The sequence below is a fragment of the Pogoniulus pusillus genome, chromosome 6 (genome assembly GCF_015220805.1).
Source record: "Pogoniulus pusillus isolate bPogPus1 chromosome 6, bPogPus1.pri, whole genome shotgun sequence".
Lineage (NCBI taxonomy): Eukaryota > Metazoa > Chordata > Aves > Piciformes > Lybiidae > Pogoniulus > Pogoniulus pusillus.
The window spans coordinates 44,601,101-44,626,711 of NC_087269.1; the positions used below are offsets into that span (position 1 = coordinate 44,601,101).

The following is a 25,611-nucleotide window of genomic DNA, read 5'->3' on the forward strand; positions in this document are numbered from 1 at the left end:
CAGACATTGCTGAAAACATTTTTTTTTTAATGTTTACATTACAGTTTGTAACCTAGTTCCAGTCTTATTTCAAAACTCAACAACAAGGAGATTGCCCCAACCTTCTGCAGCCAAGGGCAGAAACCAGACCAAATAGGAGAAAGGGACCAAGCTTAAAGGAAATGGGACAACATGTTGACAACAAAATATTTTGCCATTATGAATAGGGGCATAACTTTGCTGTGTTGCCTTGGAACATACAGAAATCCCTATCTGAAGAAAGAATGAAAGAAATGGCTCAGCAAGAAAGTTACAGGACCTAAACCTCAACTGAGGGTGAATAATAAAGACTATTCAGATCAAGCCAGGGTAGGAAGGGAATAGGAGATTAATGTTTTAAACAAGATAAATCTCACATTCAATATCAAAAGTCAAAATGTGTCTTCTCACTCTTTTTTTGGCACTTAGTTAAGAAGAACCTTTGATGAAAGCAGTTCTTGCCCTCCAGCTGGATGAACACTAAGACACCTCTGTCACAGAGCAGCCGGGTGCTTGAGCACCCTGCCAGGCAGGGCTGGCTGCTTCTGTGCCAAGGAGCAGGCTGTTCTTTGGAAATGTTTATGTAATTCAGCTGTGCTGCTGCTGAATCCACAGACAGGAGAAAAAAGAAAAATACCTTTGAAAAAGCCCTGACAATATAGAAAACACCCAGCCCCACCGCTCCCAGCCCATCAGTGTGTCCCACTCAGCTTCTGCCTTCCAATCAAACACTGATACATTTTTGTTTTGCTTGGACCCGAAGGGTGGAGGGAGTTGGAGGGTTGCCTTTGCTGCTCTCAGTGCTTCCTAATGATGTGTCTCACTAGAGAAAATGAACTTGTTTGTTTGAGAATTCAAACTCCCTGTGGGGCTCGGTTTGGGAAACTGAAGATATGGGAAGGAAAATAATGTCTGTCAGGGCAAAGTATAAACATCCATACAGCAGAGCGCTGAAGCACCTACAGAGAACCTTGTAGCTTTGCCAGTAAATTAATTCAATTCACCAACTGAGGAGGGAGCTGTGACAGCCACAGAGTTAAAATAAATCAGAAGTCTCATCTGGCTACTCTAACAGGAAATGATTGCCAGAGTCAGGGCTTCTCTCTGCTTTCCCTGGTTCTATTTCCAATTTACTGAGCAACTCAGAGGGCGACAGACGTTAAAAGTAGCTTCTAATTTGAGAAGTCTCCGTTTCTGTTGCCTGGCTGTGCCACAAAAGGCTTCGCCAGCTAGCATCTTCCGTGCCCTCTTTTGCACTTGTAAGGGCAGAGCATCGGTGTTTGAAGTCTGCTGCCTGACCTACAGTTATCAGCCTGATCAAAGTGACCACATCTGAAAGCTTCCCCTGCTTGCAGATTGTGCTTTGCGCAACATATTGCTGCGGGAGTCTGACTGTTTAACTGCTCTTTGTGGCTGGCATAACATACTGCAGGGGGAGTGTTATGTTTGAATATTGTTGGTAAACGTTTTCAAGACTTCTCAGGCTGCTGTCTCCCCAAGTCAGTGCTGTTACTTTTGGAAATAATCTGCCCTCTGACCAGCACATTTTCTGAGAGGACTCAGGGTAGCGAAGCTTCATTTGCAGGTCTGACTGCAGGAGGTGGTGCAAGTGCAGTGGGACTGAAACTGAGAATGAGTAATAACTTGCCTTCTGTTCAGTAACATAGCCTCAATTGAAGCGTCTCTCCACCGTGGAAGCTCCCTGTGCCCAGAGCTCCTATTCAGTCCCATGAGAATTTCTAAATGAAAAGAGCATGTGGCTCCTTCTTACACTGACTTGAATTGTACCACAAGTTCCTCAGAGACAGAGCCAAATGAAGTGCCCAGAATAAGGATGTCTCTATAAATTGACATTTTCCTGCCCTACCTTGAATTACAAGCTCCCATCCTTGTCAAGGGACACCATGGATCAGAGGATCATGCTGGCTGCTTGCCAACACTCATTTAGCCATAGAAGTCCAAATGCTTTTATTATTCCAATGAACTGATTTTTCACTCTTCTAAGCAATACTCTGTAAGTATGTGTATTTTAGTGTCAGCTTTATCTTTGCTACAAGCCAGACTGTTTACAGGGGGTTGTCAGATGGTGTGTGGTGAAGCAAATTCCAGATATTTGCCAATTTGTAGCAGGTTGCTGCTGCATCTGATTGTTTCAGAATGTTGTTATGCTGAGGAATAAACATGAAAAACAGAGAATGTAGTTCACTGAAACCACAAAAAAAATAAATTAAAGGCAAATAGGACAAAAAAAAGGGGGACCAAAGTATGTTTGTGGGCTCCTACTCATCCGCTCTCCAAAATGGTGCAGGATGGGGGTAGCACACTGAAAGTTTCTTTTCCCTTTCTTCCATGTGCAGCCTTGAAGGCACCACAGTGTAAATCACCTCCATCAGCTACCAGAGCTTTGCTTTTAGGGCTTCTTCCAAGCTCAGGGCTTCTGCCAATCACCTGCTATTTCAACCCATGTGCTCACATGGAAAGGAATTTGGATCTACACACTAAGAAATTATACAAGCTCCTGAAACAAAGACAGGCCAGCACAATGGATGATTTAATTTCTGTAAACTTCATCTGAGATCAGAAAAAAACCTCAACCACAAACAAGTAAAGACCACAGAGGCATAACAAAGGCAAAGTAACTCCCACTAGACAAGAAGCAAAATGTGGCACAAACACAGGCAGTATTTCAACACCTGCTTAGAAACTCTTAGGAAACAGCTTCACCTTCATTCTGTAGAGCTGTTCTTAAGACAGTTGCACTTCTCACCTTCAATTTAACCTATTAACATGTTATGTATCTTACCCTTTTTTTTGGTCAAGTGCAACACCATTTTAGTGAGTGGATTTAGAAGAAGTAAAACTGTTTGGGTAATTTCATTGTCCAATCTGCTACCATCCATTTGGGAATACCTTCCTATTGCCTTAAAAATGTAAAAATTAGTCAAATCATTTGCCAAAAGCAGAAAAACCCAGTGAAGCTCATAAAATTAGTTCTTGCCACTAATCAAAACTATGTCTTTCCTTCACACTCAGTTCCTTCTTGGTGCACTCCCACCTAAGAACACACATCCACACACGAATGACTTGCCAATATTTCCATGCTGAGAGGCTGAATTTTAGAAAGCTTTCTTGATTATAGATTCTAGTGACAAAGATCTAATTAAACAATACAATCCTTCAATATGGAGCTACTTCTCTAGATGCTGTATGTAATATTAGCAATATCTACTCCAAGATGATTTTAGCATAATCACAGAATGTCAGGAGCTGGACAAGACCTTCAAAGATCATCTAGCCCAAGCCCTCTGCCAGAGCAGGGTCATCTATACCAGATCACATGGGAACCTGTCCAGGCAAGCTTTGAGTGTCTTCAGAGAGGGAGATTCCACAACCCCCATGGGCAGCCTGTCCAGTGTTCTGTCATCCTCAGAGCAAAGAAATTCCTCCTCCCTATGCCTCAGCTTCCATCCATTGCCCCTTGTCCTGTCACCAGGCATCACTAGGAAGAGCCTGGCTCCATCCTCCTGACACTCACCCTTTACATATTTATAAATTGAATGGATATTAAAGCTATTAATTGCAAAAAGCACACGGGCACATTTCTAAATACCATGTTCAGCATCACAAGCACTACAGGTCAGAACCTCTGTATATCTCTTACAGAAGTAGCACTCCAAACTGTTAAATTCTAGCTTCAACATAGGAACTCTTCATTAAAGAGATACAACCTTCATGCCTGCTTCCAGTGTGTTTTGCCCAAAGTATCCCAGTTAAAAGAACCTTACTTTCCTCCTACTCTCCCACTCTTTTTGGTCACTGATTGCTCCTTCCCTTTGTTTTATAGGCTCGTCCAAAAGGAGAAGGCCTGACTCCGTATCAGGGCAAGAAACGCTGCTTTGGTGAATATAAATGCCCCAAATGCAAGAGAAAATGGATGAGTGGAAACTCCTGGGCCAATATGGGACAAGAATGTATCAAGTGCCACATTAACGTTTATCCTCACAAACAGGTAGGAAAAGACCTTCTTATATACAGACTTAGAACTAGGAATACTCTTTCTAAAGCATGGACTGTAATGTGCCACATAATTTGATTCTCAGAAAAGCTGCTGTTCTCAGTCCTGGAAATCTGGTCTGGTGTTAGTTACAAAATCCTTTCAGTAAAGATACCTCCAAACCAAAACCTTAACTTGCCTTTGTTACAGAAACAAGAGGTGGGGGGAGTGTAATCCGAGGCAGAGTAAAAGAAATTCAGCAGTAGCAGTGAGCCTCCTTGCTATTCTGATCCTCTTCATATTTACACCAATTTAATGTTCATTCTGCTGGCACCTGTGGAGTTATGTCCCTTGTGCACTCTTTTGCCTGATGAAATACAATTGATTTGGTAACGTGGCTATGGCTGTTTATGAAGAGTGGTGATAGAACAACACCAAAGCGACTCCTGCCTATGGAATTCTTTTGTTAATGACAGTAAAGCAAGACAACTCGGTTAAAGAGAGGTTGTTCAGTTTCCATAATGCCAAGTGATGCCCAGGCTAAGAACTTCAAGAGAAAGCCTATTAAGACAAAAGGATCAAGTCAAAGGAGCAGCTCTGCTAGGAAAGCTCTAACTGCCATCCTGCCAGCCACCACTCATATGATACACAGACCCTTCTTTCGTGATTCCCTTCAGACCACAGTTGCATCTGTCCCCTGAGGTAATTTCCTGCGTTCCCAAGATCACCATGGTAAAAGTGCCAGTTCCAGCTTCTATCTCAGCAGAACTACTCACAAGCAGTCAACCAAATCATCAGTCTTCAGTGAGAGGCCAACTCAACTGCATGAGGTCATAGTCCTTATTTCCCTGACAAAGCAGGCTACAACCACTCTGGTTGTCAGAGTTGATATCTCATGCACAAAGTCACTTTTGACAAACCCATGAGAAATAAATTTGTCCATCAGGGACAAGATTGAGGGGAATTTCAAAATGCAGAAGATCATTGTAGATGGAAAAGGTGAGCATTATTTTAAGAGTCTGGAGGTGCAGTTTGCCTCAGGTGTAACACATCCTAGCTGCGTCGCAGGAATAAATAGAGCTCTGCGTGGGTTGTATTACCTGCTGCCCAACCCAAGAGACTGCTCAAACCATAGACCCTTTGGATGCACATGTAATGTAATAGGTGCCAAGGAAATTCCATCCTGAGCCTTGCATGTCTCATTAAAGTGTGTGCAAAATCTCTATGAAACCCTCTTTCCATGGGTATTATAAGGAACACATCCTGTCATTTCCAGGAGGTTTTGGAGAGAGTGTATTAGGGGGAAAAAATCCTGAAGGCTTTATCATAACAAGCCAGGAATCTTGAAATTCATTGCAACAAGCATGCAGATGATATACAATTAAGTGTATTAAGCTTTATCCCACACAAGACTAACAGATGAACTGTATTTTCTCTTCTTGCATGCATGTGCATATTCATCTATTTCTAAGGGTAGGATTGAGCTCAGTCTCTACAGCCACATTGTACACCAATATACAGACCAAACAGTGATTTACAGTTACTATACTTTGAAATAGGACAAGAAGTAATGGGCACAAACCAGAACACAGGACATTCCATGTAAACATGAGGAGGAACTTGTTTACATCTAGGGTGGTGGAGCACAAGAACAGGCTGCCCAGAAAGGTGGTGGAGTGTCCATCTAAGGAGTCATTCAAAGCCCACCTGGACACTGTCCTGTGCAACCTATTCTAGGTAAATCTGCTCTGGATGGAGGGTTTATCTAGATGATCTCTATGAGTCCCTTCCAACCCCTATCAGTCTGTGATTCTTTTGCTAATTTGCATGAGAATCAAAAAGCTTGCAAGGTCTCTCATTCCTTGCCACTGTTTAGACAGCCACATCAAAACCCGTGCTGAGCACTGAAGTAATTTATCACATGCATGGAAGTAAACTTCTGAGGGTGAGAGAAATTACAAGATCATTGATTTGTAATACAAGTTGATACATATTTATATTGATCTTGCTCTTCTAAATTTCTTCCATCATTTAAGTTACTGTCCAAAGGGTCACAAGAAATTCACACTCTACAAAAGGCTTTATAGACCTGTAAGTATGCCCTTTCTGTAGTAAGAAGGGGTTAAGTAGTCCCTTGGACAGAGTTGCCCCTCATGGCAGGGTTAAAGGAGTCTAGCCTACATAATAGTACTAAAGACTTCATACACACTGTGGAAGGGTTGCAGTCTACAGTTCTACAAGCTGTGCTTGCCTTGAAGCCATATTCATGCTGTTTTCCAGAGAATAACCATAGAATTTGCAGTGCAGGCTTCCACTGCTGACCTCCATTGCTGTGTTCCCATGTCATTTCCAAAGGACACTATAACTCACAATGTGGAAGAGCTTTGCTCTTATGTTCATGTCTCACCAGTAAGCACTGAAGCTACTTGAGGTCTTCAAGACTAGAATGCATTCAGCTAGGCTTCAAGATATAAAACTTGCAGCCAGTCAGTAGTACTTTTTCCCAACATTTGAACTTAAAACCTTGAGACAAAAGATTGTACATCCTGAGAGTGTCACCACCTCACCTCTGTCTGTTTCTGTTTCTCAGAGTTCATGTCCTGATTTTTTCCTAGAGGTGCTCTGTGTTGCTTCTGATGAAACATACCAGTAGTGGCCAGAAAGTAAAGAAAATTGCATCAATTCATGCACAAAGCCAGCAGCAAAGGAGAGCTAACAGACTGCATGAGGTCAGCACTACTTCTTGACAGAGCCTAGGGTTTTCTAACCCATACAGTGCTTTTTATCCAAGCTTCCAGCTTCACACCAGACTCTCTAAACACTTGTCAGCGTTTGTGTGGCATTACTCTGCACCATGTTGGAAAACATGCTCTATCCAGTCACCAGTACTTTTACACCGATGGCTGTAGTTTGTAAAAGCACTGTGAAAGATACTTAAATCCAGTATTTCTATTTTGAGACTTAAAGCACGCCCAAAAAATATCATACTGTACACATAAGATTGTTAGTAGTTCTAATTAGCACCACTACACCACCTTAACGTTTTCTTTATGTATTTCTTCTAGATTTTAAGTTTTCATTAGAGTTACTGCTTTGTTGACACCTACCACAAAGGACTTTTCATCCCTGTTTGACTTCCTATTAATTTCTTGATTTTAGCAATCGCTTTCTGCCTCCCTCCAAGTGCATTAGTGGATGTCTTCAGATAGTAATGTGCTCCTACTATATAGTATCAGACTATTTCCACACTCTTGTGAATCTTCCATTAGACAGTTTCTCCATCTTAAATAACTCATCTAAGATCAGATGCTGCCTCTCCCTAGAGGCCATGTTTTTCTTGTGCCCTTTTAACTCCACTCAAGAAAAAGAAGTCTCTGTCATTTTTCTATAGCACCTGTTCTTTCACTGCAAAGTCACCATGCTGTGGGATGTGATCACAGTGAAGGTAATCCATAAATAGTTTTGGTTTTTAATTTTACAAAACCCAGAAGAACTGGCCACACTGGACAGCATTTACCTCTAGTGAAATAACTTGTTTCTACTTCTGAATCATCTGCAGAGAACAAACATCAACAAATGTATTGAAATTCATCACCTCAGTTTTTCACTCCTTGCCCTGCCATTTGGTGAACATACCATGGTGACCTAACAGATGTTACATATCATTTGGTGAACATACCATGGTGACCTAACAGATATAACACACCATTTGGTGAACATATCATGGTGACCTAACAGATGTTACACACCATTTGGTGAACATATCATGGTGACCTAACAGATGTTACATACCATTTGGTGAACATATCATGGTGACCTAACAGATGTTACATACCATTTGGTGAACGTATCATGGTGACTTAACAGATATAACCTACCATTTGGTGAACGTACCATGGTGACCTAACAGATATAGCATATCATTTGGTGAACATATCATGGTGACCTAACAGATGTAACATACCATTTGGTGAACATATCATGGTGACCTAACAGATGTTACATACCATTTGGTGAACATATCATGGTGACCTAACAGATGTTACATACCATTTGGTGAACATATCATGGTGACCTAACAGATGTTACATACCATTTGGTGAACGTATCATGGTGACTTAACAGATATAACATACCATTTGGTGAACATATCATGGTGACCTAACAGATATAGCATATCATTTGGTGAACATACCATGGTGACCTAACAGATATAGCATATCATTTGGTGAACATATCATGGTGACCTAACAGATGTAACATACCATTTGGTGAACATATCATGGTGACCTAACAGATGTTACATACCATTTGGTGAACATATCATGGTGACCTAACAGATGTTACATATCATTTGGTGAACATATCATGGTGACCTAACAGATGTTACATATCATTTGGTGAACATACCATGGTGACCTAACAGATGTTACATATTTGGTGAACATACCATGGTGACCTAACAGATGTAACATACCATTTGGTGAACATATCATGGTGACCTAACAGATGTTACATACCATTTGGTGAACATACCATGGTGACCTAACAGATGTTACATACCATTTGGTGAACATACCATGGTGACCTAACAGATGAAAAGGTGTCTTGCACATGATTAAAAAAAAAATAATAGTCATTTTATCAGCAGATGAAAATCTCTGTTGGTTCCTCAAAATCAGCTATCCTTATGTCAAGTTACAAGAACTTTGCACTCCAAAAGTGCAAAAATTACTTAACTGCAGACAACTCAGACCATGTCTGAAACCAGTCAGGTGCCACATTTCCCTTATGAGGGCATATTCTAAAGAGTCTCTATTCACAGTAGTATATAGAACATGGAAACTTAGAGCAGATCAGATTGACCTACACTGTTCTACATCTGATCCTGCACAGCAAAGGGAAGGTGTGCATACAGACACAGCTAACACCTGCAAGGACAATTTCCCATCCTCTGCTCTGGCCAAGTGAGTGTCTCCACATTTCCCCAGTTTCCTGCCATGGAGACCAACCTCTGTAGAGTCTATTGGATAGGTGAAATGCAGCCACCAGAAGGGCTACCAGGACTCGCTTCATCACCCTCCATGGTGGAGACTGGGATGCTGTTACCCAATTTGAGAGTGAAAAAAGGTGAAAGCTTTATTTCACAATTACTTGAGATTTACTGCAGTGAATTAAGACTCTATTCTCAAATTCCAGGCCTGCCCTTTCCTCCAGTCCTCTTCTCTATCTCTGCATTTCATATTCCCCACATGCTTTCCTCAAACCTATGGACCTCTCAGTCAGGCTTGTCCATTTTAGAATAGAATCAACCAGATTCAAGGAGACCTCCAAGATCATCCAGTCCAACCTAGCACCCAGCCCTAGCCAATCATTCAAACCACGGCACTAAGTGCCTCATCCAGGCTTTGCTTGAACACCTGCAGGGCCAGTGACTCCACCACCTCCTTGGGCAGCCCATTCCAATGCCAATCTCTCTCTGCCAACAACTTCCTCCTAACATCCAGCCTATACCTCCCCTGGCACAACTTGAGACTGTGTCCCCTTGTTCTATTGCTGGTTGTCTGGCAGAAGAGACCAACCCCACCTGGCTACAACCTCCCTTCAGGTAGTTGTAGACAGCAATGAGGTCCCCCCTGAGCCTCCTCTTCTCCAGGCTGCACACCCCCAGCTCCCTCAGCCTCTCCTCATAGGGTTTGTGTTCCAGGCCCCTCACCAGCTTTGTTGCCCTTCTCTGGACACCTTCCAGCACCTCGACATCTCTCTTGAATTGAGGAGCCCAGAACTGGACACAGCACTCAAGAGGTGGCCTGACCAGTGCTGAGTGCAGGGGCAGAATAACCTCCCTTGTCCTACCAGCCACACTGCTCCTGATCCAGGCCAGGATGCCATTGGCTTTCACACAAAGGGTGGTTTGTACCCAAGTACACAAACTTGGCAATAATATGATGATCATCTCCACTCTGGGATAGTTCTAGGGTAGCCATTTAAGCACATGCTCTGGTTCTGTGAATAGCTTTTGCATCTCTGCTCCAATCTTGATTTCCTGTCCTTACCTTTCATTAGTGGGTCCCTGGAGAGGCAAGCAGCCACTCTTCCCTACCACCTGCTCTTTGTTCCTGAAGGCTTGTTTCACTCCAGGAAACGATCCCGTGCCAATTCTCCACGAGGAATGCCTTAATTCAGCCCTGTGCTCTTAACTCCACATACCCTATCTGTGAGAATGAGCTTTTAATCTATCTGGGGCAGGAAAAGTCTTCTCAGCTATTGTACAGCTGTGTATGTACTTCAGAGTGCTCTATAAATAAAGCTCCACATTTCTGTATTTAAGAGAGATACTGAAGCATGTGTTAAAAGTAACATAAGAGCCTGATAGCTCTCTTGCTGCCATTCACTCCCCAATTCATCCATGGAACAGGGAATCAGGTGGCTCTCACACCTGAACAGCAGAGGAGAACTTCTCATCCCAAAGAAGCTCTGCAAGCATTTCTGTTCTCATAACTCAGTTGTATTCCTCATCTGGAAACTGCATTTCCACCACATCCTTCAAGTAGTTAATCTCCCTGTGGCAGTCTTTACAGGAATTCATAGGACATGGGGCAAAAACTGGAGTCACAAGCTCAAGCCTTTTTGAGGAGTAGAAGACCAAAGAACTACCCTGAAAAGGCTGCTCTATGGCCATTCCAATAGTAGTTTTCCAAGTAGTAACTTCAGCAACTCTAAACATAAACATACATCTCAGACAGGACTTAAACCTACCTCTTATTCTTTCAAAGAAGCAGGATTTTGTAGTTGTGTTTATGCTCCTTCTTACCCTGCTCCAGCAGTGGAGCTACTCCTTATAGCCATTCACCAGCATTCTCGGCACTGTAATAACCCAGATGCCAAACTCTGAATTCTCATTTTCTTCCCCTGCCTCACTATAGCAGCAACATCTACACCTGTGGTCGCTTCCTGGCTGGCTGCTTATCAAGGCTTCTTCTCTGACTTTGTGGCTAACTGCAGTGCTGTTTGTGATGACAGCTGTTGCAGTGGTGCAGAACCAGCCATCTGGTGACCGACTTGTCCTCTTGGACACTATTTTCTTCCAGCTGTCAGGGATTTACTGTTGGACTGGAAATAATTTGGTATGTAAATACATTTTTGATGATATCCAAGCTATTACTTCCATGGGCAATGCAGTGACCCCATCACAACTCTCATACCCCAATGCATCCACAAAAAGAGATGGAGTCTGATCATTCAAACTCAAAGCACTGTTCAACACTTTGAACCCTATACGTACGCTCTTTTGACTTCAGGTTCAGTAAAGCCTGCCCAGCACGTCCATTGTTGTGTGCTCTGGCAGTAGGAATACTGATCACTCCTGGCTGCTGCTGTTCTCAAATCGCAGGAGACTGTCACCACTGAGTTCATGTGGTTATCATTCATTCCTAGCCAGCCTGCCCCACAGGCATGCTGCTGACAGGCTGCTTGCTTTGGGCATCATACCTCTGATCTGCAGCCTTCTTAAAGCCTCTGAGATCCACAGCAAAAACTGAAGGCCTCATTAATGCTCTTGTTCACCCCAGGCAGACAGAAAAGCAGGGGGTCTGCTGCTCAAGGATGCTCCTTGCATCCCTTTTCCCTGGAGTCTAATTTTTTTATTGGACTAAACTATAGGCTGTGTCTTGAGGGAAACATAGGAGTCATGGCTCCTGCGAGCTAGAGTTGCAGAATCCATTTCTGTTCACCTATCTAACCTGCCATTTAATCATCTCAGTTTGTGCAACTAAAACCTGATGTTAGTAACAAATCCAGAAAATCGAGTGGTTCTTACATTTTCATTTTGATTTGATCCTTTAGCTGTCAGGGTTGCTAATTTTTACATTTTCAGTCTTCTAAATGCAAACATCAGCAGCCACATTCTTCCCTCATGCTTCTTAAGCAGAGGCAGTTTTCCCTCAAGGATATCCTGGTGATGCTCTATGTGACGCCTAGCACTTAATACGTGCAAGCTTTTTGTTTCTGAGAGGCTTGGGTTTTTAACTGTCTTGTGGGGAATGCAGAGTTCATTTGGTACATGTAGACTTGGACAGCAGTGGTTCACAATCAAAAGTTAATCTGCAGAGCAGGAATTGCTGTTGAAATTTATTTCAGCTTCATTCCCCCAAAGCAACAGCTTTAGTCACAAATGCTTTCCTGGTGGAGCTGCACAAGATTATTGCTACTCAGCAACTACCAAGAGAAAATGAGAGAAAGATGTATGAAAATGAAGAACCTAAGAGTGCCCATCCCTGTATTTTTTACTGAAATATGGACTGCCAAATCCTGATGCTTGCATTCAAAACAAAATATTGTAATAAGTATTATATTTAAACTCTCCATTGGAAGGGGGGGGGGGGGGGAGAGGCAGCATACCTGTCCCAGAGAAATATAAGCAGAATTTTCTGTTGGTTTGCAAGCTCCATTTCACCTCTAAGGAAAGGAATTACTTCATCAGCCAAACAGTCCACCCCCTTCTCCGTCCCCTCTCCAAATGCATAGCTGACCTTTCCACACTACCAGCCTCTCAGCAGCAGCACAGAACTCTTGCAGCCTCCTCAGCTGTTTGGAACTTGTGCATAATTCAGACAAACCCCAAAACTAAGTACAGCTCTGCCACACCACTCCTGCACTGGCATGTTTTCCTTCCCCTCTGCTTCTGCCATGCCAAAGCTGGAGAGAATTGTCCACAGTCAGCCTGTGCCAAGGAAGTCCAACATGAGCCAGCCAAAGAGCTGTGCATCTGTCAATATCCTACCCTTTTAGCATGGTGTAATAAAGGCTGCAAGGGTGTAAAGTTATTGAAGTCCTCCATAATTGATAACAGACAAATAGCAGCAGAACAGGAACAGTTGCTTCTCAGGGTATTTGAAGAATTTGGTTTTCTTCCAACCCATGAGGAGAAAAGGGAAAACTGATGAGAGATGAAATTTGATTTGATGTAAAAACTGGATTGAAAGTTTTTGGGGACACAAACCACTCAACTACGCTACCAGTTTCAAAGTCGCAGGCTCCTACAGTCCCCTCGGAAACACAGCCCTGGCTCTGCTCATCTGCACTTCTTCCAGCTGGCCTTTGGCAACCTGCTTTCCTGTGTTCATAACCCCTCTCTCCCCAGCCTCTGTGTCGTAACACACTGTTAACAATAACATTTCAGAAATCAAAATGCTTCACTGGCCAAAAAGCTGAGCTCAATCAATGCAGGGGGAAAGCAAACCACAGAGAGCTATTGTTTCTGAAAACTGTCCAAAAACTCTTGGCACTTCAAGGCATTCCCAATATCCTTTGCACTATTTCCAGGAAAAATTATTCCCAAGACCTTGCATATTAAATAAAAATAAAAAAATCTGGCTTCTACCAATAAACATGATAAGTGCTCTATTTTTTCTCTTTAATCAGAGCACAGCTAGCATGTAGAAGCAATCAGAGCCGAGTCAAGTAGCCTGTTTTAAGAGGACTATGTAAAAAAATCTCAGCTGAGGAGCATCAACTGACTCCTGAACCTGAGCATCACCTTTTACTTCATCTATCTAATGCAAATCTTTGCAGAAAAAAAAAATTGAAGGAAGTTTGTGGGCAGATGTTGGTGGCAGAAGGGTGGATTTTCTCACCAAATAAACTTGTTCAGCTTTTCTGTGTTGTGGCAGAAGCACTGCCTGCACCAGTGGTTGGGTTGCAAGCCTAGAAGCTAGAGTGATGGTTCTGATCTCAAATCCTAAAGTAATGGCAACTTCCAGTAAGTCATTCAAAGCTCAGTGGAATTACAGGGGGAGGTTAGAAGCTTTGAAGGAGATGAGGAGCCCACCTACTTTCCTTATCCTCTACCCAATACAGGGGAATTGTAATGGAGGGTAATTAACTGATGTGAGATGGGATTAATTAATATTGTTTACTGCTTTTGATATTCAGGATTCTCTCACCTCCCACCCAGTACATTTTAATAACCATTAGGATCTGTGCAACAGTCATGGAAACATACAAAGGAATAACTGAATCTAGACCAAATAACTAGCACTAACACAACATCCAACTCAATTGAACTGGAAGAGGAGTTCTTGCGGTCAATGTACTGCTTGCCCACTAAATGGGCTCAAGAGGCTCCTTTCTGTGTAAGGCAGAAGGCCAGGATTCAATTAGACTCAATTACAGACTTTGCTGAAGAGACTTTTGAGTATTTACTCACAAAACTAGCTCCCGACTTGCAGGGTTAGCTACAGTTTCAGCCAGTACCCAAAACACTTGCAGGGAGTTCTGCTGATATCTTTTCAGCTATTGAGGCTTCTGGTCTTCCCAGGCGCTTAGTAGAGGCACTGGGAGAGAAACAGACAATCTCTGATCTGGCTGCTCTTGGCTTCAGACTCAGCAGTGAGGCTTGCAGAGGGCCAGGCAGGATGTCTTGCAGGTGTGCAGTCTTGCAGGAGACTTGCAGGTGCCCACCGCATGCAGGCACTTTTGCCTGTTGCTGGTAAACCTGAAGCGGTTTCCAAGAGGACAAAGCCAAGTGTCAGGGTCTGTTACTGTGCAGCCAGGCTGGCTTACAGTTCAGCAAACAGTGCTGTAGAGCATGGCACCATGCAGCAGCGGTGAGGCGGGAACGGAATCGCTGCCAGCAGCGGAGAGCACTTGAAGGCAGAAACAATGAGGGGAGCAGCAAGCACAGCGTCTCTGCCTGCTCATCTCTTCTCAGCGCAGCCAGGGTCTAATGGGCCTTTGGACATAGACTGGCCAACCAGAAGGGCACTTTTCCAACCCTACCCGTATTAGGTGAAGCCAGGGCTTGCTTTTACCTTTTAGGGCAGAACACAAACAAGCGGTCAAGTTGTTTACAAGTCTGTAAACAAGTCTGGACAGACACGGTGGCACCAGGGGCCTTTTGTCTTCCTTTCCCATGGTTGCATCTTGCAACAACAGGAGGAGGAGGAGGAGGGAGAGCAGAGAGACATGTCTGGGCAAGCCAGGACATAGTTAGGCCTATTACAGCCTACCACGAAAGGAATCCGATTTCCAACTAAACAGTAAATGAAGTTAGACTCAAAGACATATAATATGTGACCCAGAACAGACAAAATGTCAGACAATACCATGGGTAAAAACATGGAATCAGTAGCAAACTGTTGTCAATCACCACTTAATTAGTCCCATTTACTCTATTGCACAACCAGCAGAAGCAGTACAGTGTTGTACTCACTAATACAACCGAGTACTTGCAGAAATCCCTTGTTCAGGATAGCAGAATGTATTTCAGCTATTCCAAGAGCTGAGAAATTCTTCTGTTCCCTAGACTATGAGCCTTTCTTGCAACGTTATGTACTCACCAAAAAACCCAAAAAGCTTTGAATATCTCTGCCCTTCCTGCCCACAGGGGCCCAGCTGTGAAATGAAGAACTTATAAATCAAAATTCAGGTGATCACAGTATCACAGTATCATCAGGGTTGGAAGAGACCTCACAGATCATCAAGTCCAACCCTTTACCACAGAGCTCAAGGCTAAACCATGGCACCAAGTGCCACGTCCAATCCTGCCTTGAACAGCTCCAGGGACGGCAACTCAACCACCTTCCCAGGCAGCCCATTCCAGTGTCCAATGACTCTCAAGATCAAGTGTATCTTTCCATTTCACAGATAAGGGACATTCTTTAGGATTTAGGAAAGATGTGAAAGCATAAACAGTCATGATTTCCCAACTTCTATTTATCCAGTCCTTGCTCTGGCAATCTTGTTTCACAGGAGGTAGGCAAGAGGCTAGCATCCATGTGAGAACAGAGAGAAATGTATGGCTTGTTTGCAGATTGCATATCACATCCTGTGTCTATACCACAGTCCCAGAGCACAACTGCTGCCTTCAAGGGGAGGCACAGTGCAGTGAAGTAGGCAGGTACAGTTCACATAAAAGCCCCAGACATTATGGGTTAAGGACTTCTGTTTGCTTTTTCAAACAGTGGTGCACTTTACATTGTTTTATCTTGCATCTCTGATTATTAGGCTCTCCAAACACTTAAACCTCATAGCAATATTTAACATGAGTAGTTTGTTTTCAGAATGATTGGGAAACCCTTTAAGTATTATGCAAAATTAAAGAATCTACTAAGAACGAAGCATTTTCATTCCCTTTTAAGAGCCTTTCATAGAATCAACCAGGTTGGAAGAGACCTCCAAGATCATACAGTCCAACCTGGCACCCAGCCTTAGCCAGTCAACTAGACCATGGCACTAAGTGCCTCAGCCAGGCTTTGCTTCAACACCTCCAGGGATGGTGACTCCACCACCTCCCTGGGCAGCCCATTCCAATGCTAATCACTCTCTCTGCCAACAACTTCCTCCTAACATCCAGCCTAGACTTCCCCTGGCACAACTTGAGGCTGTGTCCCCTTGTTCTGTTGCTGCTTGCCTGGGAGAAGCCAAATATACCTCTGCCCCTGCAATTGCACAAATATTAGAAAGAATTAGAGTGCCAGTTCATTACTCAGAGTCAGGCAAAAGGTTGTGTTGTGAGGTTGGGTCATTAGCGGGTTTCAGGGTTTTTATCAATGGTTTTGCAGCTGCTCTACTTCAAAAATTGAAGCCTCAGAAGTCGGAGATTGAGTGTTGAGAAAACTTCATTTGGCAATGTAATCTCTGCGCACGATTAAGACGGTTTTCTTGTTGTAGCAGCTAATCCTAACGTTGGTAACCCCTGCTGGCATTGTTGGGTAATGGGATTCTCATGCTTGAGACTAATGCCTTTGGTTCACTCCAGTTACTGGAGACAAAAGAATCAACCTTTGTGTTACTCTTTTCACAAATACAGTTTCCAATTCAGTTCAGTTACCAGCACCTTTGAGAAGAAGAATGGCATTAAGTTGTGAGGCTACTCTGAACCAATGCAGACCTGAAAAAATACCTTTCATCCCTTCAGGAAAGAAATACAATATCTTTACAGCGATCAGGAGAAACCTCAGCTAGGCCTAGAACCAGACTTCCCATGCATATCAAAGGATAACAGGGACAAAAATGCAGATTTAACCTCATTTCCTTCCCTTCATTAGAGACCCCTGGAAAAGCCGGACGGCCTGGATGTTTCGGATCAGAGCAAAGAACATCCCCAGCACCTGTGTGAAAAGTGCAAAGTTTTGGGCTACTATTGTCGCCGTGTGCAATAAGCCTTGCAAGTGGCCTTTGCCATCCCTCTCATCCTTCAGCATCCTCTGGCAGCATGCCATCAACAGCAACACAACAAACCAAGAGGAAAGCTCCAATAACTGCCAACACTGCCTATCTAATAATATGCCTTACCACTGAGAGAATGTAGTGTTTCTCCTGTGCATGCACGGGCATGCCACAGGTACTTACAGGACTATGATTTGTATGCATACATATATATGTACGTTTATATATGTATATGTACACACACCTATGTAAAGCGTTACTGATAGTGTTCACCACAGAACCACGGCCACAGGTTCTGCAGATTGTTTACACAAACCTTATTGTCATGGCCAGGTGAAATGAAGTACTATTTAATAGGCAAGGTATAATAGTCACAAGGAGTATGTTACATGTATGGCTTTTGCAGAGGTTAAATAACTGTGGGGCCACTAATTGCAAGCACTCACCCACAGCTTGAACGTTATTCCTATTATATGACAAGACAAAGGAAGGTGAAACAAGCCACAGTGCAAAAGGAGGAGAATTCTTTCTTCAGTTTCAGAAAGCCTGACAGTTTTGTGCTGCCAATTTCTTGGACTTCTTCTACTTGTTACCATCACTTGGACAAGGCTTAGGCAAAACCATTTTTGCAGAATGTAGCAAAAAAAAGTGAATAATTGTTTGAGGGTGTGGGTTGGTTAGAAAGGGAACACCATAATGAGACCCAGAGCATCATGACAGATTCCCAGAGGTTTTTGGAGGAGACTAAATTGACTTGGTTGTGCAACTAATAGATCTTTCTCTTGTCATATAATCCCACTGAATGGTCCTTGTACGTGTATGGGGTGTAGTCATTAGGCCACAGGCGCATTAAATTTACTGTGAACAAGGGGGATAAGAATACTCAAAACCACCCCCAAAAACCTTGATTGAAAGATTAGCCAAACTTACTATCATCGTTTTAAAGCCACTTTCTGGAAGCATTTGTGTGTCCTGTTTTCTACTGTACAAATTTGTTGTAAAACTTGCTAGCCATAGGGGTGTCCTGCAGCACAGAGAACACTCCATAACCTCCCCTCTTTACGTCTTCCCGAAACACCTACGTACCTGAGGAGCAATGCAGGAGTTACATTTCATTGTCCCATTTCAGGTAGAACTTTGTACAGGGGCATCCTGCTTCAAAGGAATATCTCATCAGGGATTGGGAAATATCATCAACTGAATGTACCTCGAGACAGTATCCTGTTTGCATGTCTACCGAAGCGCATAGTGGCAAAAGGACACAACAAGCAATTCACCTGAAGCATTCACTAAAAGCCACAGGGATGAGGCTTGTTTGGAAGGCTATTTTGAACAACTTCTATTTTTATGAAGTTTCCTTTAGAGAGATAGATTTGTGTGAAAGATACTTAGTGGAAATACTTCAATTCCTAAATAACTTGATGTGAGTTAAATTTGGGTTGAGGATTAATTCCATTAATCCTGAGACAGAGGAGGTTTTATGCCAAGTGATTACAGGACATTACCAGCATGTACAGTCAAGCTCTTGTAAAGCTAACTGAACAGTCACCATTCATACAGGAAATGTGAAGCCTTTCACAAACTTCTGCCATTTCTCAGCTTTCTTTTAAGCAAGGCAAAATTGTTTCTGCTTATTCTGGTGGTAGTGTCACGTAGCTGTCTTTCGAACATCATTGTTTATGGGTAGCCCAAGTGATCCAGCCCTCTGGATCACTTCTGGAACAAGTGATGAAAATGAGGACCCTGGCTTCTGACCACACCTCTTTCATTAGCTGCCTGATTTTGAGCAAGTCACAAGAACCTTCCAAACCTCAGTTTTCCCAACTGCAAAAATGAGATTAATACTACTTTTAGTATACCTGTCTCATAGGAGGGCTGCGAGGCTTACTTAAGATCTGAAGAGGTTTGACACCATTGGATGAAAAGTGTTGTGTAATGCCAAAAGAGTATTAACTAAATGAATAACTTTGTGACTTCTTTTGCCCAGTTGCCTAGCCCATCAACTGAAATAGCTGAAAATAATATCCTTGAAAGTTAACTCTTAAAGAGTTCAGTTTCTTCAGTGGAGAAGCAGTTTCACCCTTTTCAAATGGAAATGCATTCTGTTGCACTGACTCGCACATTACCTTAGGGACAAAGTCTCTAAACAAAGATTCTAAATCTTCCAACACCCATAAGAAAAAAAGAAAATACACCAGCAAATCTAGAGATGGATTTTTCAAAGCCTGACCTCTAGTAGTCATCTCAATAGCTTGTTTCAAATAGGAGTGATTTTCCAAGAGCCACTTACTAAATCATATCTTGCTTTTTCATCTTCAGCACTTAGTAGTACATGGGGGAAAAAAACCCACACAACCAACCAAAAAGAAACCCACACACTCAGCAAACACCACCAACAGAAAGCAAACACAACAACAACCTTAAGCATCCTTAGATGAAGATAAGGGGGAAATGGCCTTTTCTCCCTGAAACTAATATTTTTACTGTGTTCAATTTCTATCTTATGATAACCACTAGGTCAGCAAAATACCGCACCTCTTGATAGAGCTACATCAGTATAGAGCACACCACGAGGTTCTGAAAAGGTCAGCTATGATAACAGTATATGCAGTTGTTGCTATTTTTCACTACAGTGCCCTTTTAAATTTTGTTTAGCCAAATTAAACACTGCATGGCAATGCCTTTAGTTTGAATGTTTAGGTGTTAATGAGAAATACGCATGAACAACTTCAATAATTAATATTTATAGGTGTAGAATAATAATAATTCTTGAGAGCATACTTATGAGAGTTCACTATTTATATCACTGATATTTTCCTAGGCAGCAGACTTGAGAGAGTATTTAAGTAACATTTAGCATATTTAAAATAAAGAGAAGAACAGATTTTTCCTGCACTCACGTCGGGTGAAAGCAGATAAAGAACAAAGCATGAGGAGAAGCAAAAAGCAACACTGCCACAGTACTGCCTAACTCAGAGATTGCAGATCCATTGCAATGCAGGATGCAGCTATAAACGTGCCCTGGCCACCCCAGGGCTGGAATAAGCCTGCTTGCCTTGCCATCCCTGCCAAAAGCGAGGTGAGGAGGAGGAGTGACCACGGGGAGCAGCCACAACCCCGCTCTGTAGCCATGGGGCTGAACTCTGACTTCCCCCCCAGCTATGTGAGGATATCCCCTTGTTTTTAGTTCTCTATACACAGGGCTCTAACCTGTCTCCTTTAGAGAGCTGGTGCCTGGGGAAGATCAGCACCAAGCTCACACAAGGGGAGCCTTCCTTTGACCCTCCCTGCATCAGTTTTGCTCATAGGATTGTAACAGCTGGCCCTGGGCATTTGCTCCACACTTATCCATGCACATTTTGCAAGTTGCTGGAAAAAACACATCTGCAGAAGGAATGTACAATAGCTTATGACCATTGCCTTTCAGTTCATGTCACAGAAGGGAAATTCCTGAATTGTTATTGAAAGAAAGAGATTTACAATGTAGATTTCTTCTTCCTCTACACCACCCCACTCCCCCGAGGTAATTCACCTATAGACCTATTTCCAAACTGGGAAAAAAAACAACAATCTTTAAAATTCAGATTTTTTACAGGAAAGAGGAGGAGTTGATGTACCTCTGAAGTTTCTCTGACTGATTTCTCATGTTCTCTTTAACCAGTTCTGCATTTAGAACATCAGCTACTAATCTTTGAAAGCATTTTCAGGCAGTCTTACAAGAAATGAAGCAAGCATTTATCAAGAGAGTTCCAAATCAATACAAGCCTCTCTAAATTGGGTATTCTTTCGGAGGGCAAGGAGAAATTTGGATCTGTACTCTTTATTTGGCAAACTGTATTTTTAACCGCAGATGCCTTCTGTTACTTTCCTCCCAATCCATCCAGCAACATACTTTTTTGCCTTCTCTCTTTCCCCTCCTTTTAAAAAAGAAATAAATGGAAGTTGAAAAGCAAAAAAAAAAAGCACAACCTAAACACAATTTGTTTCCTCAGCCAGTCAGAACATTTCATCCAGCATTTGTCCTTGGCATTGGCACTGCCCTGGAGAAAAGCATCAGTGATTTAAAATGTGTGGCGTAGGTTTAGTTGCTTTAACTTGATGCAGGTCCAGTGAAGCTGTTACTTCATTTAATGGTGATGAAGCAAAATCCCTCCAGCTAAAAGAATGCCCCCATTTTATCCAGGTTCTACTGCTGCTACCACAGACATAAAACGATGCCATACAAGCCAAGCCGGAGGCCTTTTTTGTCTCAAAGTTGCTTTTTAAGTTCAGATAAATACACAAGAGTATATATATTATTTCTGAAAATAGGTGTATTTTGAAGTTCCCCATTATATGGGACTTATTCTATGAACTAAAAATGTGAAGTTAGAGATGTCTGAGAGAAGCCTTATACCGAGAAGCGTTCTCAACGTTTTGCCTTTGTACACAACGCGAAGGTTAGACTATACATGGGTTGTACACCTGTAATGCTCTAGTCTGAAAAATGAAACTACTTCAAACATTACAAATGAAGGGCTTTTGGGAACGCCAGGCTTTCTAGATAAGCTCTTTGGCCTGTAGTTATGTAGAATGGTTTCTTTTCCCTAGTATGGAACCTAAGAGCTGTCCACAGAACAGCGTGCGATAAATCACCAGCACATGTTTTTCAAGTGAAGTGAATCGACATCCATTTTCCACTTGCCTTTGCCAGCATTCTCAAGTGTAATGGAACTAGCCCCATACAGAAATCATTCTGTAAGATACCAATCCACTCCTGATTGGGCTTCGACCTGTATCCTCTTTCCTAGCTCCAAAACCACTGCTGTCCATTCAGTTTGCTCTATTGCTGAAGCGCTCAGAGGGCCGTTTTGAGATCTTAGAGACAGGGATGATGGCTTGTGTTTCTAGGATGACTTTCAAAGGGACAATCGTGTGCAGTTACTAGCTATAGATGATTGATATAAATGTTTACCCCTGTATGAAGTATTTTACAGTTGTACTTGCAGATGTGTATTTATCTTGAGTTATACTTGACATAGAGTTTCTTTCAGTTTGGGGTTTGTTTTTTTTTAATACTATGTGTGTATTTTGGAGATCTTTTTAGATGTTAAAATTTTTCAATGGTTACAAATATTTCTTGTAATACTGAATTTGTTATCTGGAAACTCTTTGCAGTAACTTCTTTTTTTTGTATATATTTGAGGGCCTTTTTAGGGGGGAAAAAAAAAAGTATTGTTTGTTTCTGGGGAAAAGTTTTTACCATTTGGAAGCTTTCAGAAGGGCCTTCCTCTCAACTAGGATACAAACAGAGGTAAGAGCTTTCTTGAGTATTTTGCAGAATTAAGGATGTATCCTCAAGAAAATATTTATAGAAGTAATTTACTTTTTTTTTTTTTTTACAATGCTTTGTCTGTATAAAGTATGCAACAGAACTACATTAAGAAGGAAATATTGTCTACATAAAATATTATATGAGAGTTGGTACATAATTCTGACAAAAAAAAAAAAGCCTTGCAATTCTTTAAGCCATATTGTTTTTGTTTTCCTTGGATGAAAATATCAGTATTGAGTAACCAATGTATTATTCAAGTGCTTAGACTTATATGAAAATGCTTATACAGTTTATTTATGTGTATGTGGGGAAGGATTGCTAGGAAAACCTGTCACTAGGCATATAGCAAGTGAGAAGCAAATAACAGTGTACTGTCACTTTATGGTCTTGTGAGAGACACGGAAGGTGCTGAAAGCACTGTCAAGACTCTGCTTTCAGACTCTCCAAAGCACAAGTGCTGGGTTTCAAAGGGTGGTTCTTACCTTTCCCAGCATCTAGAGGGGAAGAGGGTTGTTGGAGACACCGTTTGACAACTTGACTTTCACAACTCATTGTAGACTGTGAGCTCAGCTATGCAGTATTTGCTACAGCAATAATATCAGTGAAAGGATGCAAAAGACTGAAGTAGATTATTGTAGGGATTTATGCTTATTTTGAATAGAACTCATAGCAATATAGCATATGCATGTGCACGTATTGGAAGCATTTTTACACTTTACATTTCATGTAGTTTGATTATGTTATGAAGGACTGGGATTTTAGTTGGATATTTTACCATGCTAATGTGGGAGCTCTGTCCAACCCTGTACTGGATTCTTGTTTCCTTTAAAAGGTTATTTAGTACAGCACTCACTGTGCTGTGCACTAGTGCTAAAACTAACACTGTATCTTATTAATTTCTTCAGCTTTTAAAAGAAACCCTAATGATTATTACATGTGTTTAGCTGTACTTACTGACCTTGTCAGATGCAGTTGGCAATTTGTATGATTTCTTTTTCTGTAACTGTTAGTGAACTTGTACAGCTAAAACAAACAAAACTTATGGACAAAAGCCTCAGAGGTACCAGTTCTGCTTCAGCAATCGAGACGACAGCTTGCTCATCTGGTGACTGTGTTGCTCAAGGGGCTGTAAAACCTCTGTTGTGACTTGTCCATAAAATGGCATTCCGTCATGTGCCTTATTTTCTGGATAGTAAGCAGCTTTTCTCTAGTATTCTAGCATTTTAACGCTGTATTAAAGTACTGGGAAAAAAAAACAACAACCAGCAAGAGTGTGGTATGGTTTTCTTGACATCTCCTTCCTTTGAAGCATTACTGCCAGCTGCCTTGGGTTCATGGTTATGGACTGGCCAGCCACAGCCTGGTGTTTATGGTGCAAACCTGCCCCGGTGGCATAACCGTGACCTAGAGCACACAAAGAGTTTCTCTCCACTGCAGCCAAGTCCCTAATCTGCAACAAACCTGACTGCATCTCAAAAGAGAGTGCTTCAGCTCTGATGGTGGACCAGCCTGGGTTAATGGTGCCAGCTCTTAGTTTTTAACAGCCCAGCATTCGTCTGAAGAAAACACTCCCACAGTAAGACAAATACACTTCTATCCTTACCAGTTGGGTACGAAAGCTCAGTTGCTACACTGAAAATTAACATCTGTCAATTATAGGTCATTTAAATGCACTTAAAATTTAGGGGACTGGATCCAATTCATTCTCCCAAAACACAAAAAGAGGGCAGAAGCTAGGCCTACTAAATGCTTGTTGCTTATTTGCAGTGGTCTTACATGTCCTATGAAATTCCAGTGGCAAGCAGTTCTTCCATTGAGACTACCAATACTGTTGTGATGGGAAATTAAAATGAGTACTCTGTAAAATTTACTTTGCCTTTCAGGTGCCCTGCCTCTTACCAGGAGAGATTCCCCCTATTCAAACCAAGCATTTTCACAGACACACCAGAAAGCAGTTCTTCCACACCCCGTCAGCTCTATGAGCATGGTGTGCATTTGGCACTCGCAGTTCTTTACCACAGCAACACCATTTATGTCCCAGAACAAACCTGATGTTTGGAGTTTCCTATAACATTGATACTTTGAAGTTAAAAAACTATTTCATCAGTGTTCATGGTAAGGCAATTTAAACACTACATCAAAGTTACTGTTTTTCAAGTTAGTCCCATCAAAACCTCAGTCTCAGACCGATCCAGTATAGCAGCAGGTGTGTGAACCAGACCTTAGATCCCAGCTAGGAAGGAAAAATGGTCCATATGTTACACTTGTGTAGCCTCACAGCCCCCATACAAGAGTCATTCACTGCCATACAACACAAGTTAAAAAGGCTTTTCCTTTGACCATATCCCTCTAAGTAAGGATGCACAAAAGAAACATGGACAAGAGACCAACCTGAAACACCAAAGGCAGAATATTGGCACATCTTTCTACCAAGAATAAGCAATCAAGAGCCAAAGAAACTTCTTAATGGCAAGAACATGTAAAATCCTTCCTCTGGAGAAGCATGTAGTACCTAGTTTGTACATGCATTCAGCCTTGCTTTTCTCCAGTATTCACCTCCTGATGTAGAGAAGTAGACCATTTGCAAAGTCTTGTCTCAGCAACACCAGCTGTTGGGCCCACAACAACTCACTGAGCTCTTTTGGTTTACTGAAAGTAAAGCTGTAACTGCTCTTCCTCACCATCTCCATCTCAAAAAATGCTTCAGACCATAATAAAATCTAGAAAACTTAACCTGATACAACCTACCAAGCAACACAGATAAATACTTCTCACAATCCTCATATCAACTTCAAGAGACGCTTTCAGTAGCCAAACATGCTGAGAAACACTTACCTCAGTAATCATTTATTTGGCCTTTTGCTGAAGAAACTGAAGGTCAGGCAGCCACATCCATGAGGAGTTCCAGTGTCTGAGCTGCAGCCCAGGTGAGCAGGCAGCCCACCCTGCCTTACAAGAGAAGGGAACCCTCTCAGCCATCCCTAATTAAAGGCACTGCCCAAGCATACAGCTGTATCCAATGAGGAGATGAGAGCAGCAAGCCTGGGCATTCTTTAGAGACTTTGCTTCTGTGCCATGAATTTAGCTAAATAAAATGCAGTAATTGTTGGGCTTT

At 42.2% G+C, this 25,611-nt stretch overlaps 1 protein-coding gene and 1 long non-coding RNA gene across 2 annotated transcripts in view; one reads left to right on the forward strand and one right to left on the reverse strand.

Annotated features, from left to right (window-relative positions):
- Nucleotides 1-23,758, forward strand: part of ZCCHC24 (zinc finger CCHC-type containing 24) — a 113,328-nt gene extending 89,570 nt beyond the window's left edge. Inside the window, exons 3-4 of the mRNA XM_064145436.1 lie at nucleotides 3,863-4,027; nucleotides 17,062-23,758. Of these exons, the coding sequence (XP_064001506.1) occupies nucleotides 3,863-4,027; nucleotides 17,062-17,175 (279 nt within the window). The 3' untranslated portion in view covers nucleotides 17,176-23,758. The remainder of the gene's footprint in view (nucleotides 1-3,862; nucleotides 4,028-17,061) is intronic.
- On the reverse strand, nucleotides 23,122-25,408 carry LOC135176369 (uncharacterized). The gene is made up of 2 exons (XR_010302615.1): nucleotides 25,332-25,408; nucleotides 23,122-24,729 (listed from the first exon to the last, which is right to left on the reverse strand). It is a non-coding gene; the product is annotated as an uncharacterized LOC135176369 (long non-coding RNA).
- Nucleotides 25,409-25,611: the final 203 nt, after the last annotated feature.